The 16522-nt window shown below is 39.1% G+C and overlaps 7 protein-coding genes across 10 annotated transcripts; 4 read left to right on the top strand and 3 right to left on the bottom strand.

Annotated features, from left to right (window-relative positions):
• The first annotated feature begins 53 nt into the window (after nucleotides 1-53).
• Faf2 (Fas-associated factor 2) lies at nucleotides 54-3181 on the top strand. The gene is made up of 7 exons (XM_014358760.2): nucleotides 54-690; nucleotides 762-842; nucleotides 914-1139; nucleotides 1238-1424; nucleotides 1540-1713; nucleotides 1785-2193; nucleotides 2273-3181. The coding sequence occupies exons 1-7, from the start codon at nucleotides 628-630 to the stop codon at nucleotides 2435-2437; spliced, it is 1305 nt and encodes a 434-aa protein (XP_014214246.1). The 5' UTR covers nucleotides 54-627; the 3' UTR covers nucleotides 2438-3181.
• A 1479-nt stretch (nucleotides 3182-4660) lies between these two features.
• Nucleotides 4661-7799, top strand: LOC106646506 (uncharacterized). 2 transcript variants are annotated; one of them, XM_089589636.1, is made up of 8 exons: nucleotides 4661-4814; nucleotides 4903-4936; nucleotides 5025-5196; nucleotides 5276-5362; nucleotides 5443-5809; nucleotides 5882-6300; nucleotides 6476-6779; nucleotides 6844-7799. In XM_089589636.1, exons 1-8 carry the CDS (start codon nucleotides 4742-4744, stop codon nucleotides 7320-7322), a joined length of 1935 nt encoding a protein of 644 aa, XP_089445762.1. In that variant the 5' UTR covers nucleotides 4661-4741; the 3' UTR covers nucleotides 7323-7799. The 2 variants fall into 2 exon arrangements, with proteins under 2 accessions (XP_089445762.1, XP_089445761.1); XM_089589635.1 differs by having other exon boundaries at nucleotides 6425-6779.
• LOC106643583 (serine/threonine-protein kinase RIO3) lies at nucleotides 7794-9303 on the bottom strand. Its single transcript, XM_014358771.2, has 4 exons — nucleotides 8839-9303; nucleotides 8557-8753; nucleotides 8350-8447; nucleotides 7794-8261 (listed from the first exon to the last, which is right to left on the bottom strand). Exons 1-4 carry the CDS (start codon nucleotides 8928-8930, stop codon nucleotides 7959-7961), a joined length of 690 nt encoding a protein of 229 aa, XP_014214257.1. The 5' UTR covers nucleotides 8931-9303; the 3' UTR covers nucleotides 7794-7958.
• A 193-nt stretch (nucleotides 9304-9496) lies between these two features.
• Nucleotides 9497-11553, top strand: LOC106643565 (U5 small nuclear ribonucleoprotein 40 kDa protein). Of its 2 annotated transcripts, XM_089589674.1 has the most exons (6): nucleotides 9497-9512; nucleotides 9653-10067; nucleotides 10219-10348; nucleotides 10452-10765; nucleotides 10850-11291; nucleotides 11366-11553. In XM_089589674.1, the coding sequence occupies exons 2-6, from the start codon at nucleotides 9954-9956 to the stop codon at nucleotides 11416-11418; spliced, it is 1053 nt and encodes a 350-aa protein (XP_089445800.1). In that variant the 5' UTR covers nucleotides 9497-9512; nucleotides 9653-9953; the 3' UTR covers nucleotides 11419-11553. The 2 variants fall into 2 exon arrangements, with proteins under 2 accessions (XP_089445800.1, XP_014214223.2); XM_014358737.3 differs by lacking the exon at nucleotides 9497-9512 and having other exon boundaries at nucleotides 9526-10067.
• On the bottom strand, nucleotides 11537-14852 carry muc (dihydrolipoamide S-acetyltransferase muc). 2 transcript variants are annotated; one of them, XM_014358734.2, is made up of 7 exons: nucleotides 14345-14849; nucleotides 13499-13653; nucleotides 13035-13426; nucleotides 12592-12953; nucleotides 12224-12523; nucleotides 12024-12152; nucleotides 11537-11923 (listed from the first exon to the last, which is right to left on the bottom strand). In XM_014358734.2, coding segments are annotated over exons 1-7 (1467 nt in total). In that variant the 5' UTR covers nucleotides 14473-14849; the 3' UTR covers nucleotides 11537-11922. The 2 variants fall into 2 exon arrangements, with proteins under 2 accessions (XP_014214220.2, XP_014214222.2); XM_014358736.2 differs by lacking the exon at nucleotides 11537-11923 and having other exon boundaries at nucleotides 12023-12152; nucleotides 14345-14852.
• Nucleotides 14853-15160: 308 nt separating this feature from the next.
• Nucleotides 15161-15572, bottom strand: LOC106643562 (histone H2A-like). Its single transcript, XM_014358732.2, has one exon. It carries the CDS (start codon nucleotides 15554-15556, stop codon nucleotides 15161-15163), a length of 396 nt encoding a protein of 131 aa, XP_014214218.2. The 5' UTR covers nucleotides 15557-15572.
• Nucleotides 15573-15919: 347 nt separating this feature from the next.
• Nucleotides 15920-16294, top strand: LOC106643579 (histone H2B.3-like). The gene has a single exon (XM_014358763.2). It carries the CDS (start codon nucleotides 15920-15922, stop codon nucleotides 16292-16294), a length of 375 nt encoding a protein of 124 aa, XP_014214249.2.
• Nucleotides 16295-16522: the final 228 nt, after the last annotated feature.

Genomic DNA, 16522 nt, shown 5'->3' with positions numbered 1-16522 from the left:
ACTAGCGTCACTAGCGTCGCTTAGTGAACTTGGAGGGGGGAAAACACACCACGTACAGCGTACAGCACTACAGCAGCAAGCGTAAAGTGATCTTTTTCTCAAATACAAAACTTTAGTTTCGTACAGAGAGATGGTGAGATGCTGTCGTCCACCGTGTGTGATATTGTTTTGAGTCACTCTGTGACACGTCTTTAATATATGCGTCGCTCGTTAACGTTACCACAAAATCTGATAATCACACTTATCGTAATCCAATCTCCACATAAGCATATACGCAAACGTAACAAGTCTCAAGTGTCTCAACAATTAACATGTTCGCCTGCCCTCGTCTATTTTCCCCAATGAGATAAAAAAGTTTCCCAAGTGGAAGAAAGGAGAACACAAAATTGCCAAGTGTGCTGACAAGTGACAACCCAGCCAGACGGCGAAGTCGTCAACAAACGAGGCTACACCTGCATACGTGCTTATCACACACATCGGTTGGCACGTGCTGCTATTAGATTTCTCCCAATGATCAACAGAAGCCAACGTCGTCCTCGTCAGCCTCCTTTGACTTCACTTTAACGATTGCATTTCTCGTTGTTGGTATTTTTATTTTGTTGTTGTGGGATCTACTGTCATCGAACCATGGCTGATTTCGATCTTGGTGATCTCGTTGGCGATCAAATCGAGAAAGTCCTCCAGTTTCAGGTATATATGCAAAAATATACTCATCAGATATCCAAGAGTGTAGGTGCCAATCTGATTTCTTTTCATGGTAGGACCTGACAGGAATTGAGGATCTCTCAGTATGCAGAGATGTTTTGCAGAGGCACGACTGGAATCTGGAGGTTGCTGTTCAGGTTTGATGTTTATGATTAATGGTTTTCTAAACGTCTCATGTGTTCTACTCGTAATTATTAACATTATCTAGGAACAACTGAATCTTTATGAGGGCAGACCATCAATGTATGCTCAAGATTCAAGAGTAAGACCTCCACCAGTAGTTGATGAATCGAATTCAAGAATTTACTTTACTTCTGCTGGCAGTACAGGTGGTGGTGGATTTTTTTCGACTTACATCCTCCCTTTTTGTTACAATCTTATGACCAGTATTTTACAACTGATATTCGCAATATTCAGGAGGAATGTTAGGCCTGGTAAATTTTCTTTTTTTCATCACGTGTGCAATGTCCTACGATTTCTTTGTAAACTTTTGAACATTTGCGTAACATGAATTCATTTTCCCCGAAAAAAGTATCCTTAGATCCAGTCCAAGATGTTGTGAATTTCATCAGAACGTATGAAGAACAGTATGGCGCAAGTCATCCAGTCTTTTATCAAGGCTCTTACAACCAAGCTCTCTCAGATGCTAAACAAGAATTGAGGTTTCTTTTGGTATATCTTCACAAAGATGAATCGCAAGAAGTTGATCAGTGGTGCAGGTAATAAAAAATATTTGATATTTGATGGTAAGAATCTAAAATAACGCTTTGATTCAGGCAATCCCTAAATTTGCTTGACTAATAAGCTTATAACTCATTACTCGTGATTTTGTAGGAACACTCTAGGAAATCCTGATATTGTACAATTTGTAAATATTAACACCCTTTTCTGGGCTTGCAATATTAAGTCGGGTGAGGGCTACAAAGTTGCAGAAGCTCTCAAAGCAGGCACTTACCCCTTCTTAGCGCTCATTGTACTAAAGGATCACAAGATGACGATAGTCGGAAGGCAAGATGTTTATTCATGTGGTAACTCTCAGGAAGAAAACGTTATGTAAACATTTATTGATTAATTTGTAGAATGGAAGGCACACCGTCACCGTCGGAGCTCAAGTCTCGTATGCAGTCGATAGTTGACAGCAACGAGGTAAACTTAATTCAGGCACGCCAAGAGCGAGCTGAGCGCAGCCTGACGCAGTCACTGAGACAGCAGCAAGACATTGCCTATGAGGAGTCGCTGCGCGCCGACCAGGAAAAAGATCGGCGACGCGAAGAAGAGCGCAAAGCTCGCGAGGCCGAAAAGGCTCGGGAACGTGAGCAGCTCGATGCCATAGAAGCTGAGATAAGGCGTATCAAGTTCGAGAAGGAGCTCACTGTTGAAATAGTACCGTCTGAGCCGGAACCCAGCGATCCAAACGCTTGCCATCTGCAGGTCAAGCTTGGCGAGCGGACGGTTAAACGTCGATTTCTTATGTCTCACACAATTGAGGTGATAAATTTAATACACGCGTATTCTCTTATCGTCTTCAACGGTATTTCTTTAACTTTCTTGATTTTACCTTGCACAGGATGTTTATCACTGGATTTATAGTCAACCGGATTCGCCAACAAACTTTGAAATAACAACCAGTTATCCAAGAAGGATTCTGTATCCAAGTGCTGACATTTCAACGCTGATAAAAGCAGGGCTAACTCACAGAGAGGTTCTTCACATCAACGATTTAGACGACTAAATTTATTTCGTTAAAAAAAATGAACCAAAAACAAGCATCACGTATTATTCCGCAAAGGGACGATACAGCCGTTAAGAAACGTTTGTAATGAAATAAGAAAAAAAAACAAATATATATATGTACATATGATATATGTGTATATGTATGTACATTGAATATTTTCAATTTCTGCGCAAAGTACAAGCAAGCTGTTTTACATGCGGTCTCTTGACGCATTTTGTTTCCTATTCGTTTGTAAAACTTTGACGTATCTTCTTTTCTGCCAAACAATGTGTTCGATAATGGCTCTGCATTTTTTTTTCCATGCGAAATAGAATCACATTTTAATAAACAAAGCATAAATAAGACGAGGCCAAGTGTTTTACAGTTAAGCTCAGAATCTTTTGTTTTTATTATTATTTTTTTTTAATTTTATCTTTTTTGTTTTTTGTTCAGTAGATCTAATTTTGAAACATTATTACAATAACACTGTGTACATCAGTGTTCAAATTTTCATATTTCTATACGATCGGTTGAGGTATATGTACTTCTAGTCTTGTGACCTAAACAAAAACAAACAAAAAGCGACGGAAAATCGACAAAATAAAAATATACCTATAGAATAACCTGATAATTTTTCTCTTTCACCTTAAAAGACGGTTCTGAGATGAAAAAAAAAATTAAAACATTGCACCACTGTGGAAAGTACGATTAAATCACTTGAATATTTGTAAAGTGAAATAAAGTTTTGTCCTTTGATTATAAGCGTTGTATTACTTTTTTTTTCACATTCAATTTTTTTACAAGTTTGCACATCGACGCGACTGAAAATGGCTCTGATGTTCGGCTGTCGCCGTGTAATCGGCACACACGTGTCAAATTTCTCAAGTGTAACACGCTGAAAAAAAAAATTTTAATAAATAAAAGAAAAATTTTAAAAATAAACAAATAAAATAAAGAAATGGCCTTTTATTTTTTGGTCCTCTTCATTGCACTTGCCTCGATTATTGGAATCGTTAACTCGAAAAAAGCGTGAGTTGTCACTATTTTTACGAAGCAGCAATAAACTCAATCGAGCCCCTAAATAGGTGAAAAAAAAAAAAAAAAATGATAATCTCCCTTTACAGCCGTGAAAAATTTCACCTACAGCCCATTTACGAATGGTCGGTGAAAGCTCTACAGCAACAGCTAAGGAAGTACGAGTTGCTGATCTCTCAAGCTCTTGCCGACGAAAACGATGAAATCGTCGAAATCGTCGTCGTGGAACAAACAGAGACGGGAGGTGCCGCGCTGCATTCGGACTCCATAGAAGAAATCCAAGGGATTAGGCTCGGACAACAACCGCAGGATGACATAAAAAGTAAAATTTTCACATGTAGGGAACGATGTATGACTGCGATGAAACAAAAAAAATGTGTTTTTCGCGAAATAGGCCCAGAAGGACACAACAACGAGGAACTGGCAACGAACGCCAATGGCATGAACGATGAGGATCGCGACAAAGTTCTAGCAGCGATAAACGCGTCTTTGCGACGATTGTCCAAGGCCGCGACGTCCGGGCGCATTAACGGCGCCCAGTTGTACGAGATCCTGTTGCAAGAGACGAAACTGCACGAGAAGAACGCGATGCAAACTGACCTTGGAGTTGATACCGCCGCGGGTTCGGCGAGTGTTGGTAACGATAATAACGTTGCGCCCGATTCTGTGACAACTCCGAATCCGAAGATGTACTTTGGAGAGCAGCCGCCCTTGGAATACGTACCTCACAATTCCAACTAATTTGTTTATTTGAAAGGAAAGAAACAAAAAAATAGAAAAAAAGTGTATCACCTATAAACAAAAAAAAATTGTACAAATTAAAAGAAAACTAATTTAAAAAATTTCCATGGTATATATCCTTGATAGTTTTTTTTATTTTATTCGTTTCAAAAAGGTAACAAAAAAAAAGGAGTTTCAAAGTGCAGAGAGGATACTTAGTTTTTATATTTTTAAAATATATGAAAATGTAAGTATAAATACATCACACTAATGATAACTATACACTTTTTTCAGCTCAGATTTCTCAGAATCAGCGCTATTAGCGGTCGATTACTTTCGAGAGAAATCTCTCGAGACCCCCCCCCCCGATCACGATCGATCCTCGATATCTCGCAAAATTGAGCTTTTTTGATAATCGGATAATCTCGAGAGATATCGAAAGGTGACATTCTGCGATTCTGCTTTCTGCAATGTTATGATGAAAATGAAATCGCCTTTCAAGTTGAAGTTTAACTCAACTCTTGGACTTTGAAAAACTGTAATAGAGTTAGCTGATTAAAAAAAAAAATGGTTGTTTGTAGGTATTTTCAGCATGGAAACTGTCGTTTCGGACAATATTGCAAATTTGAGCACCATTACGGTAAGAAACCAGAAGTGACGCTTTGCGTTCAAATTAATACGCAGGTTATGTTTTATTATTTATCACATTTGGTATTTATTATTCGTAGGAAATAAAAACTACACCGATGAAAAGAACATCGCGTAAGTACTAACGTTTTATTGTTTAACACATCAACGATAACAGACTTTTGACAAGGAAATATAAAGTGATTAAATTTTTTTAACACAGATTATTGGTTGCTGAAGAAGTTGTTCATGCTGAAAGAGGTGGCCAATGGTTACTCTCTTGCTTTGGACCTTTCAAAGAGAAAAAATGTATCCCAGGCATGGAAGATGTATCTCCAGATGAAGTCAGATGGGAGATGTATCAAGCACAGAAAAATGGCACTGTTGATCAAGTCGTGAGTATATTAACTCCCATATTTTCTTTGTTATCACTTTCAACATTCACTTATAGTATTTACTAATTTTTTTTTTCAGAAAACTCAATTTCAACAAATGTGCCAACAAATGAAAGCCAAAAGAGATTTTTTAAAACATCCCACATCACAACTTGTTCAATTATTGGTAAATTATGATTCTTTTGTTTCATGAAAATCAGTTCCCTAGTATTTATGATTCATTTCAAAGTATTCTTCAATTTTTAGGAAGAAATACAAAACTCGGGATCAACATTTAGTGATAATTCAAAGTTAAGTAAGGGACCATTTGCGCAATCCAGCTCCAGTCAGCCATCCAACGTGTTTACTCAGAAGACTTTTGGAGCATCAAACAGTAATCCTTTTGGCTCTACCAGTACTTTTAACTCGACACAGCCGTCGTCTTCAATATTTGGTAGACCAGCCACAAACACTACCTCAGTATTTGGAAGCAAACCATCTTTTGGTGGTTCTTCTATTTTTGGTGGAACAAGCCCTTCCACTGCAGGTTCCCTATTTGGTAGCACGAGTAAGACATCTTCTGGACTATTTGGAGTACAGAATACACAAACATTTGGTGGCCTAGCCTCTCAAGGTACATTGCATTACAACATTTTCCTGAGTATTTTAAAAAGTCGCGAGATTAATTATAACTATTAATTTTCAGGGAATTCGATCTTTGGCACCCCAACTACGGGATCGGGACAATCGGCATTTGGAGGCACAACCATGGGTCAGTCGACATTTGGAGGTGCAACCACGGGTCAGGCAACATTTGGAGGCGCAGTCGCGGGTCAGTCAACTTTCGGTCAGTCCTCAACTTTTGGGTCAGCGACCACTCAGTCCAGTAACTCGCTGTTTAAACCTCAAGGAGCTATTTTTGGTGGTGCTCCCGCAAGTACCAATATATTTGGTGGTTCTGTAACACAACAAACTCCTACAGCTGGCTCGGTATTTGGTGCAACAGCCACTGTTTCAAGTGCAGTATCCACAGGTGTTGGAATCTTTAGCCAGCCAGCAACAGCGACCTCAGCCTTTGGTGGTACCCCAATCTTTGGTGGTGCACCTGCTTTTGGGACAGTTCCGGTAAGTTAGCATTCAGAAGATTACCTTCATCTTTAAATGAAATTTTATCGATTTCATATGTTTACGCATATATATACATATATATATATATATTTATTTATTTATTTATTTTGCTACTTATCAGGGTGCTAATAGCGGTTCAGTCTTTGGTAGCCAAACGCCTTTTGGTTCACAGTCGGTATTCGGTGGTGGGACCGCATCTTCAGCCAATGTTTTTGGTGGGTCTGCAGCTAATGCAGGTACTACGAGTTTTGGAGCAATAGCTGCTCAGGGCGCCAATGTTTTCGGTGGGGCGAGCAGTACCAATCCCGGAACCAATGTATTTGCCGAGGCTTCTGCTACTCCTAATGCGTCACTCTTTAGTCAACAGCCCGTAACCGCTACAGTGTCACCCTTCAGTCAGCAAGCTCAGCCTATTGCAGCATCACCTTTTGCTCAGCAGCCAACGTCCACAGCTGCTACTCCCTTTGGTACTGCTGGTAAGATTTGCTTATTGGCGATTTAAGGATGATTAAGATTTAATAAATGTATTCTGTTTCACAGCAACATCGGTGTTCGCTGCGCCAGCATCAACGAATTCAAATGTTTTTGGTCCTCCTTCTTCTTTTGGCTTTGTGTCACCTGCAACACATACTACCAATGTATTTGGAGCGGTAGCAGCACCTACGACTACTCAGTCACTTTTTAGTTCGAGTCCTTTCGGCACCGCTCAGCCAAACAGCTCAGTGTTTGGAGCCTCGCCAACAATAACAAACGCAAGCAATTCCAGTAGTAATATTTTCATGGCAAAGCCACAACAAAACACTTCCTCACCCTTTGGAACGACCTCATCAACGCAGACAGGTCCATTTGGTAATTTCACTGCCAAGCCAAGCCTGGGACTTGCTGTGTCGATAACAATTGACGACCCAGCTTACAGCCAAGAAGAGAATCTTACGGACGAAGAAAAGGCTGCGTTTCAGTTGGCTCAGTTCGTTGAAGGACAAATTCCGCTTAAACCTCCGACCAAAGCTTTGTGCTAAGCACCATCAACATAGATAACAAGCATTTTAGAAGTACTTCTGATCATCAACTAATAACAGATTTCTTTTTCAAAGATTACAATGGACAGTTAGTACTAATAGAAAGTGTAAATACGTGAAGACAGATGTACAAAGGTGAATTAAAATACGGATTAATCGTTGTTATGTTACGTACTTAGACAAAATTAAGTTGGATAGCCTTAAGTTTTATCTCGATCATTTTTAATAAAATAATGGCGCAGCTTGATAAATTTTAAGTTTGTAAAATATTTTAAAAGTCCAACTTGTGCGATCTACGTTAATTTGTAGTTTTACTAAAATTTATAAAATATATTTATAAGAAACTATTAAACAGTTAGTAGTTATTGTTGTAATTAACTTTCCTTATTAAAATTGCAAGTTTTTTAAGCAGTATAATAGGATATACGTGTATGTACAAAAAAACGAAATTTTAAACAATAAAGACTTTTTTAAATATTAGTTTTATTTTTTTACAGTAAAAAGTTTACTGTGCACGATTACAACTTCATCAAAAAATGTATCTGAACAACCCAATTTGTCTATCTTTCAACAAATGTATATATAGATACATCTCTATAAATTTCATGAAAAGTTGTACAAAAAATACAGCATTGCTCAGTTAGCTGCTTTGGGAGAGCCGTGGATTTTAGCGTCCGGCTTAGGATGTGCCTTGGCTTTCTCTCTGGAAGAGTGCGCGTGGCTGTGTCGACGCAAAGTATTGAACACATTATTGTTGATCTTCATGTCAAAGCCGCCTGTGTCACCTGTTTGAATTCCAGGAGGAAACTCGAGGACACGACAGGCGTTCAGACGCGAACTCATGAGGATGTCATGCTTTGTGACGATTTGCGAAGAGTCACCATCGCTAACTTTCTTGTACCCACAACGAGGTATCGATGCGATTTCTTTTTCGACACTCTAAGCAGAAAAGATACACAATTACATGGAGAACTTTTTTTATTATTACATAGACCATAGACCTACCTAAACAAAAGAATCAACTTACCACAAAACGATCAAAGTCACCCTCTTCATCGTCATTGACCTTTTTTGGCTCCTCTGGTTCTCCAATCCCAACACGGTAGTTCATGTATGAGATATTAACTGTAAAATTATAACAGTATCATTAGATAAGTACTATTGAATGATTAGGATTAATATTTCTTGAATTAAAAGCAAATTTTATCATGACCAATGGAATAAAAAAACAAACCCTTTGAATTGCGATTGAACTTTTGTTCGGTCCGTTTCAGCATTAGGTCATACTCTTCATTCATTTCGTGCTGGAGCATGTGTGCAATAGCTGCATCGCTTTCAGTTTGATCGAACTCTATCAGATTAACGTCATCATTATCTGGATTCACTGGAGGAACTTTCTCAACAACGGAATCTACATGCTTTTGAATTTCTCTGCAACAAAAATGAGAACATTACAAACATCAAAAATATTGTAAGAATCTGTGTAAGCAGACAAAGTTGCATTAAACAAGCATACTTCTCTTGTAGGCTCTGAGCTAGCTGCTCAGACGTAATTTCATCAAAACTAATTGGCTCTGGCGGTGTCTGAATCTTTGCCCAGGCAGACATTTAAAAAAAATATTGTCACTTGAACACTCAACAGCTTATAAAGTCGTACGAAAAATAAACGTGTTTTCCGTCTCTTAGGTAGTACTTTTCAACTTATTTACAAGGAGGATTTGGTGTACGCGCGCGTGTATCAAAACAGTATTTTGAGGACGACGTAACTCTCTAAAAAAACAATACTTATGTCCGTCGTACACGAATTTGGGTTCTAAACAAACGACTAGAGGGGTTTATCACAAAATAACTTTATTACAAAAAATTTACAAATCATGAATGACGACAACCTTTTAAATCCACACACCATGTACACTAGACGTGCAGCTCTTCAGTTCTTTAACTGACCTCTCGGTTCTGTCAGTGTCAGTATAGGGTTATACGTATGCTATTGTTATTGTGCACTTGTGCGCAGATATATATCTATAAATCTATACTTGTCAACTTGTCCCCTATTCTATTGGGATTATGCCTCTACCACGTGACCTCAGTATATATATGACTAATATAGAGGCGAAATAACACAGGTCTTATGGGAGGAATCTTGTTTTTATTTTTTTTCGCACTTAAAAAGATATTGAGCTTAAAAAGGTTGTTAATTCCATGTTACTGACATAATGAGAGTTACATAATTATTTTTTTCCTTTGGTGAATTCGTTCATGAAGGTTGAAACAACGTTTTGAACGTATACGGAGTGCCGTTTAACCCTACTTTGAGCTGTTTGTTTCAGCTGTTGCTGCTGCTGCGCCACTGCTGGCAGTCTGCTGCTGATGCTCAGAGGTAACTCAATCCCAACTTGTCGGCTTCGTGTGTTTCTTCGACTGTTTACATCATAAAATATATACCATTTGTAACTTTTAAATATACTATACTGTGTGCATTTTATTTTTCGATACTACTCTTGACTTAGTGTTGATGACAGTATGTGATTTTGGTGTAAATAACTCCAATAATTTTATCTGTGGAAAGTTGTTGTGAGAGTGATTCAGTCAAACCTAGTGATACATTATTTTTGTAAATAAGTTACAAAAATGCCAATTGCCGATAAAAGAAAGGGTGATGATATTCTCTCGCTAGTACCGGCGTCGAAGAAAACTAGAAATGAAGTTGTATTTAGCAGCAGGGAAAAAGCAGTCGTTCAGAGTGTAAGTCTAACCTTAATTTTTGTGTTTTATTTTTTAAGTCTTTTTCCTTTCACATGAAAATATTAAAAAAAAAAAAAAAAAAAAAGTAAGTTTTATTTTGCCATAACTGCAAGATATGGTCTCAAATTTGCAATTATCTCAACGCTTGTAGGGACCACCAAGAACATCAAACTTGTCTTCTCCCATTATGCTATTGGAGGGACATCAAGGAGATATTTTTTCATTGGAATTTCATCCTGAGGGGCAGTATGTTGCCTCAACAGGGTTTGACAGACAAATATGTAAGTCCATGCAAATACTGTAAAACAAGATTTTAAGGTACGGTCACACAATGTTTGTGTAAAAATGTAGGATGAACTACACATCTGCCAATGTTTGTTATAGTTCTTTGGAATGTATACGGAGAATGTGAAAATATCGCAGTCATGTCGGGCCATAGTGGTGCTGTGATGGAAATGCACTTCAGTCCTGATGGCAATAATTTATACACAGCAAGCACAGACATGACATTGGGTCTGTGGGATATGGCAGCAGGAGTGAGGGTAAAAAAATTAAAAGGGCATTCTGCATTCGTAAATTCTGTTAATGGTACCAGAAGAGGTGTGCTACAGCTTTGTTCTGGAAGTGATGACAGCACTATTAAGATCTGGGATCCTAGAAAGAAAGGACAGTGTCATACTTTAAATAATACTTACCAGGTAAAACTTATTACTTCTTGTAAACAAATAGTAAATAGTAATGCATTTAAGGGTGATGGATTTTAAATTTACCACATGATTCAGGTTACTACTGTATCATTCAATGACACTGCTGAGCAAGTTATTAGTGGAGGAATCGATAATGACATCAAAGTATGGGATTTGAGAAAAAATGCAATTTTATACATAATGAAAGGCCACACCGATACAGTCACAGGATTAAGTTTGAGTCCAGATGGGTCCTACATCCTATCTAATGCTATGGATAACACTTTGAGAATATGGGATATCAGACCATATGTACCTTACGACACGAGATGTATGAAAATTTTTTCCGGACATCAACATAATTTTGAGAAGAATTTACTGAGATGTGCTTGGTATCCTGATGGAAGCAAAGTATCAGCGGGTTCCTCCGATAGATTTCATTATATTTGGGACACAACTAGTCGGAGGATATTGTATAAGCTCCCTGGTCACAATGGATCTATTAATGACGTTGATTTTCATCCTAAAGAACCAATAGGTAATATTATACCAATATCTCACTATTATTACTCTTAAAAAGTAATCACTAATATATACAATGTTTACTTTCAGTGTGCTCTGGCTCAAGTGACAAACAAATTTACATGGGTGAAATCGAAGGTTAAAGATTGTATGAATCTGATTTTTCATAATATAATTTTTTGTAAAATAGTATTGTGACATTCATCTTTATAAATGAGCATAGTTTAAGAGTATTCAAATAAATATTTTATGTTTGAGGCGTAATTTAATATAATTTATTAAATAATTGTACATGTATACATAATTATCAACTAGTAACGAATAACTGTTACGCCTCATTTGATCTCCATTTCATAAAAGTTTCAATGGTGGTGACACTGCGAATTATCGTTGCAGGCGTCTGAATAATTTTCATTTTAGATTCAATCGCGTATTTACAATCATGCCAAGTAAACTGCCCGTTGATTGAGGTGATGGCACGTTTTCAACGTCAACGCTGAAATTGTCAAGCTACTACTTTCTCGGGACTAATTAGCATTTATTTCTCTGCCTTTATATATTAACATCACGTCAAAACAAAGAAGTACGCAAGAAATGCTTCACGGTTTTTTCTTGCACCACGGATTCCTCTAAGGCGTGAATTTTGTTCTAAAAAAGGAATTTTTTTTTTTAGAATAGTAGTTACGTTTTAGCGCGATATAAAGGTTGACATTCGGCAAATTTATTATTTTGACAAACGAAGACTTACTAAAGAAGCATAGTCGTTGGATTTTCCAAGAAATTCTTGAAAGCTGTGAGCCATTGTGCTCCAACTGCTCCATCGACTGTGCGATGATCACAACTGGCAGTTACGCTCATAAACTGAGCAGTATTAAAACTGTAAAGATTAAAGTCGAAAGTTATAGACTTTGATTTGAAAATTTATAATTTTTAAAATACAAAATTTACCCTTTTTCGTTGTTAGCCGGTATCAATCTCGTTTCTGTCGTTCCCACTGCGAGAATAATGGACTGTGGTGGATTGATAATCGCAGAGAAGTTTTTGATTCCGAACATGCCAAGATTCGAGACCGTTATGGTACCACCTTGAAATTCTTGGGGTTGTAGTTTGCCTTCCCTAGCTTTGGCCGCTAGTGCTTTAACTTCATTGCTGATCTGAACAATGCCTTTGACGTCCGCACCAAAAACGATAGGCGTGATTAGTCCATTTTCAGTGCTAACTGCTACACTAACATCTACGTGGTCATACCTGAAATGTCATAAAACATGCTGAAAAACTTAAAATAAATGTTGTGAATTTAATTTACTGTTACTCACTGCCTAATTTTGTCTCCCAACCAAGAGCTGTTACCTTCAGGAACTTTTTTACATGCCATCGCCATGCCTTTAATGATAAAATCATTAACGCTAACTTTGACTTTATCTTTTTCCAAAAGTTTATTAAAGTTCTGCCTCAAGGCCAGCGCCTCATCCATTCTAACTTCAATGGTAAGATAATAGTGCGGTATCGTCTGTTTGCTTTCAAGTAGTCTCTTGGCAATGACACCTCGGACATTCGAAATGGGAATATCCTGACCTCCAGCGACCGTCCCGCTGGTGGTTGCAGGCCCTCTAGCCACAGCTGCACCTCCCAGATCTTTTGATGTAACCGAAGCGTACAAGCCAGAACCCTTCAAACCCTGGACGATGATTTTTTTTTTCGTTGTAAAACTAATGTACAGAATAGTATACTAAAATGAAAAGATAAACCACCAGCCGACCTGTAAACTTAGACCCTGCTCGGCAGCGAGACGCCTAGCCATCGGGCTGGCAAACACACGATCGCCAGCTGGAGCAGCCATGGCTGGACGTGACGAAGGTGGGGCAGCTGCTGTTGGAGGTGGTGGTGCAGGGGTTGCAGGTGGAGGTGCCGAAGTCGAGGGAGCTGGAGCCGCGGCCGCAGCACCTGCTCCGTCATCCTTAAAATCTTTGAAGGCAGAGACACTAGCTTCATCAGCGACAATAATGCACACGAGCTGGCCAATTTTAACATTTTTTGAACCCGCAGGTAAGAGGATCTTAGCTAGATAGCCTTCTTCTGGCGTCTCAAAGCCCATGGTAGCTTTGTCCGTCTCGATTTCAGCCAACAGGTCGCCCTCGTTAAGTTTATCACCTAAAAGTTGGATTCACTTAATAATGGTTGATAATGTACACTATTAACGGTACTTGAACCAAAAGCACCAACCTTCTTTTTTCTGCCAAGAGATTATAGTTCCTGTTTCCATTGTGGGTGATAGAGCAGGTAATGGTACCCTTATGTGTTCTGGGTAATCTGAATAGTATCTTAAATTTTGTTCCCATGGCTGTACCACTAATCTTGAGTTGCCGTGAAGCAGTGGCCTGCAAATAAAAGTAAATGATTTACCTCATTCAAAAAAAAATTTCTTACAGTTAAATAAAACACATAATGCATTATTTGAAACAACAGCACGGCTGATATTTTATTACATAATTTTACGTTTCAATTAGATTAATAAGTTTAAAGCTTGCGTTAATGTTTACAATGATGTTGGAAGTACTGATAAACCAATTGTAATAATTATGATTTATAGTTCAAAATATGGGAAAATGTGGTGTTTTAAAGATAAAAAGGACTAAAAATAAATAAATGTATAAGTTCATAAATGACAACTGATGTATAATAAACAGTAAATGTTTAAGAAAACATCAGAATTCAAAAACGCCAAAATGACGATGTTTAATCTTTACTCAACAACTGACACACACTTCTAGAATCCTAATACTCAGATATCTACAGGTTTGTTTGATGGAATATAATCATCAAGAACTGCTGCTGTCTATCATCATTCTACTCCCATTAATAAATTCACGCAAAACTCATAGAGGTCAAACTAAAATAACCTAGGTAAAGTTGGAAAATACACTTACAACGATGATTTTGGAGCAGATAGTCCTAACCTGTAGTTTGGTAGGAGTGAAAAAGTCAATATCGAAATAAAAGAACTCCAATATTGGTATCAAAAAAATAAATACAGAAAAGCAAATAAATAAAAAGTAGTCGTTTTTTCACCTCTGCTGGTGTCTCCTGTAAAGACATTGGGTGCTCAGACACCTGACGGCACTGCTCCGAGCTACGTTGCGTACAGCCGTCACCTTCGCCAGCTCATGGCGTAAACACATCGTCGTCGTCCTCAGCATCGTCCTCGTTTTTTTCGCTCCCTTCGGTCGTTCTCTGGGTACCCCCAAGAGTTTGTGCCTCCTCCTCGATCTCGTTGCCAAATCAAACCCCTGTAATGTTGTCTGCTACGTGTGTACCTCTCTCGCGCAGGGATGGGATGGGGGGCGCTAAGCTAACTGCTGATCAATCAGATCAATTGATCATCTGTGAAGTATATAGTTGCGGGCTGTGATGAGAAGAGAGCGAAAAAAGAGGGTTAAGTAGGTTACATTACACACGACATGACAGCACTAGATGAGGTGCCATCATGACGTCGCCGTTGATGCTTTTGCGGAACATAGCCTTGATTATTTATGAGCACGTTTTCACTGACACGGTTATATAATGTAGGACCTACGATTTCTCTCACACTAACTAAAAAAACAGTCGCAATTGTTTCCTTTTTTTTTTTGCGCGTTCATTGGGCCTTTTTCGGCTATACAGATCGTCTGCAAGGTCACATGACATTTCATGTGCTCACGCTACTTTTCGATTGTCAAATTATCAGATACTAAATTGTATAATAATTTCAGATTTGCGGCGAAAAGGTGATTATACTGAATTCTTTAACTAGACAATATTATTCCTACGTTAAGATGAAATAAAGTTTTACGCAATGATAAATTTGATGGCCCTGAAAAGGGCCGGTTGGTAGCACAAATTTACTGTTTATTCCTTCAATTCTTTTTTCTCGGATCTCTTTGGCACAAGTACGGCTTGTATATTGGGCAGAACACCTCCTTGGGACACCGTCACGTCGGCAAGCAGTTTGTTGAGTTCCTCGTCGTTGCGAATGGCCAGCTGGAGGTGGCGAGGTATTATCCTGGTTTTCTTGTTGTCTCGAGCTGCATTTCCCGCCAACTCCAGAATTTCTGCGGACAAATATTCGAGGGTTGCGGCGAGGTAAACTGGGGCACCAGCACCAACTCGTTCGGCATATTTGCCTTTTTTCAAAAACCTCTGGATGCGTCCCACCGGGAAGTGAAGTCCAGCTCGAGATGAGCGCGTCTTTGGCTTCGCCTTGGCCTTTACTGCACCAGCTTTGCCGCGTCCAGATCCGCTCATTTTGAAATTGACTATATCGATTTAAAGATTAACCACCTGAAAGTCAACCAAGTACTGATTGATTATCTGCTTTTTCGATTCGGCATTTTTTTTTCGATCTTGTACAAGCGCAGTTACTCCGAACCAATCAGAGTGAAGTTGTCCCAAGTGGGGATATGGACTCGCATGGAGGGGGAAATAGCTGTCACGGGCTCAACCAATCAACGAATTTCTTGCCCCCACCACCAGACCAAGCTGACACGCGCTCATTGGTTCGGAGTAGATGCTCTTGACGGAATCGCGAGAGCCAAAAAAAATTGCTTCCCCAATCAGTTTTCGTTACATCCTTGAACTGGTAACACGTTTCGACTTGATCAATTGACAATGGCCCCGAAAGCCACTACCCCAGTTGAGAAGAAAAGCGCCAAAGCAATGAAGAACATCTCCAAGGGAGACAAGAAGAAGCGCTCCAAGAAGAGGAAGGAGAGTTACGGCATCTACATCTACAAGGTCTTGAAGCAGGTGCACCCGGACACTGGGGTATCCTCCAAGGCCATGTCCATCATGAACAGCTTCGTCAACGACATTTTCGAGCGTATCGCCTCGGAAGCCTCTCGCTTGGCGCACTACAACAAGAGGTCGACCATCACATCCCGGGAGATCCAGACAGCAGTGAGGCTTCTGCTTCCCGGTGAACTTGCCAAACATGCCGTCTCCGAAGGCACCAAGGCCGTGACCAAGTACACCAGTTCCAAGTAGATTCCCAACGAAACCAATCGGCCCTTTTCAGGGCCATCAAACGTCTCACGAAAGGAGTTCAGTTTCCGTTCTAGATTTACTTGCATTCATCAAATTTTAAAAATACGAATGTTAAGCTCATTTCCCCCTCCACGTTAAAAACTGCATTTTCGTTGGGGTTACAGTTAGCGACGAAAATACTTGCGATTTGCATTTAGTTCACGGTCGACTATCGAAGTGAATAGACGT

This window comes from Copidosoma floridanum, unplaced genomic scaffold (assembly GCF_036245765.1).
Source record: "Copidosoma floridanum isolate Cflo_tuat_1 unplaced genomic scaffold, Cflo_Japanese_pri ptg000009l, whole genome shotgun sequence".
Taxonomy (NCBI): domain Eukaryota; kingdom Metazoa; phylum Arthropoda; class Insecta; order Hymenoptera; family Encyrtidae; genus Copidosoma; species Copidosoma floridanum.
Note: the sequence above shows the minus strand (reverse complement) of the source record. Positions and strands in the feature narration are given on the sequence as shown.

What these genes read in the sequence shown, in the direction of transcription:
- muc (XM_014358736.2), bottom strand. Translation starts at nt 14,472, where the DNA reads ATGCTGAGGACGACGACGATGTGTTTACGCCATGAGCTGGCGAAGGTG. An exon ending in TTGGGAGACAAAATTAGGCA is followed by an intron (nt 12,524 to 12,591) that starts GTGAGTAACAGT and finishes ATGACATTTCAG; the next exon opens with GTATGACCACGTAGATGTTA. An exon ending in CCGGCTAACAACGAAAAAGG is followed by an intron (nt 12,153 to 12,223) that starts GTAAATTTTGTA and finishes TAATCTTTACAG; the next exon opens with TTTTAATACTGCTCAGTTTA.
- LOC106643583 (XM_014358771.2), bottom strand. Translation starts at nt 8,930, where the DNA reads ATGTCTGCCTGGGCAAAGATTCAGACACCGCCAGAGCCAATTAGTTTT. An exon ending in GCTCAGAGCCTACAAGAGAA is followed by an intron (nt 8,754 to 8,838) that starts GTATGCTTGTTT and finishes TTTTTGTTGCAG; the next exon opens with AGAAATTCAAAAGCATGTAG. An exon ending in GTTCAATCGCAATTCAAAGG is followed by an intron (nt 8,448 to 8,556) that starts GTTTGTTTTTTT and finishes ATAATTTTACAG; the next exon opens with TTAATATCTCATACATGAAC.
- LOC106643579 (XM_014358763.2), top strand. Translation starts at nt 15,920, where the DNA reads ATGGCCCCGAAAGCCACTACCCCAGTTGAGAAGAAAAGCGCCAAAGCA.
- LOC106643565 (XM_089589674.1), top strand. Translation starts at nt 9,954, where the DNA reads ATGCCAATTGCCGATAAAAGAAAGGGTGATGATATTCTCTCGCTAGTA. An exon ending in AGGGTTTGACAGACAAATAT is followed by an intron (nt 10,349 to 10,451) that starts GTAAGTCCATGC and finishes TGTTTGTTATAG; the next exon opens with TTCTTTGGAATGTATACGGA. An exon ending in CTTTAAATAATACTTACCAG is followed by an intron (nt 10,766 to 10,849) that starts GTAAAACTTATT and finishes CACATGATTCAG; the next exon opens with GTTACTACTGTATCATTCAA.
- LOC106646506 (XM_089589635.1), top strand. Translation starts at nt 4,742, where the DNA reads ATGGTTGTTTGTAGGTATTTTCAGCATGGAAACTGTCGTTTCGGACAA. An exon ending in ACCGATGAAAAGAACATCGC is followed by an intron (nt 4,937 to 5,024) that starts GTAAGTACTAAC and finishes TTTTTAACACAG; the next exon opens with ATTATTGGTTGCTGAAGAAG. An exon ending in CACAACTTGTTCAATTATTG is followed by an intron (nt 5,363 to 5,442) that starts GTAAATTATGAT and finishes TTCAATTTTTAG; the next exon opens with GAAGAAATACAAAACTCGGG.
- LOC106643562 (XM_014358732.2), bottom strand. Translation starts at nt 15,556, where the DNA reads ATGAGCGGATCTGGACGCGGCAAAGCTGGTGCAGTAAAGGCCAAGGCG.
- Faf2 (XM_014358760.2), top strand. Translation starts at nt 628, where the DNA reads ATGGCTGATTTCGATCTTGGTGATCTCGTTGGCGATCAAATCGAGAAA. An exon ending in CAGGAGGAATGTTAGGCCTG is followed by an intron (nt 1,140 to 1,237) that starts GTAAATTTTCTT and finishes CCCCGAAAAAAG; the next exon opens with TATCCTTAGATCCAGTCCAA. An exon ending in GAAGTTGATCAGTGGTGCAG is followed by an intron (nt 1,425 to 1,539) that starts GTAATAAAAAAT and finishes GTGATTTTGTAG; the next exon opens with GAACACTCTAGGAAATCCTG.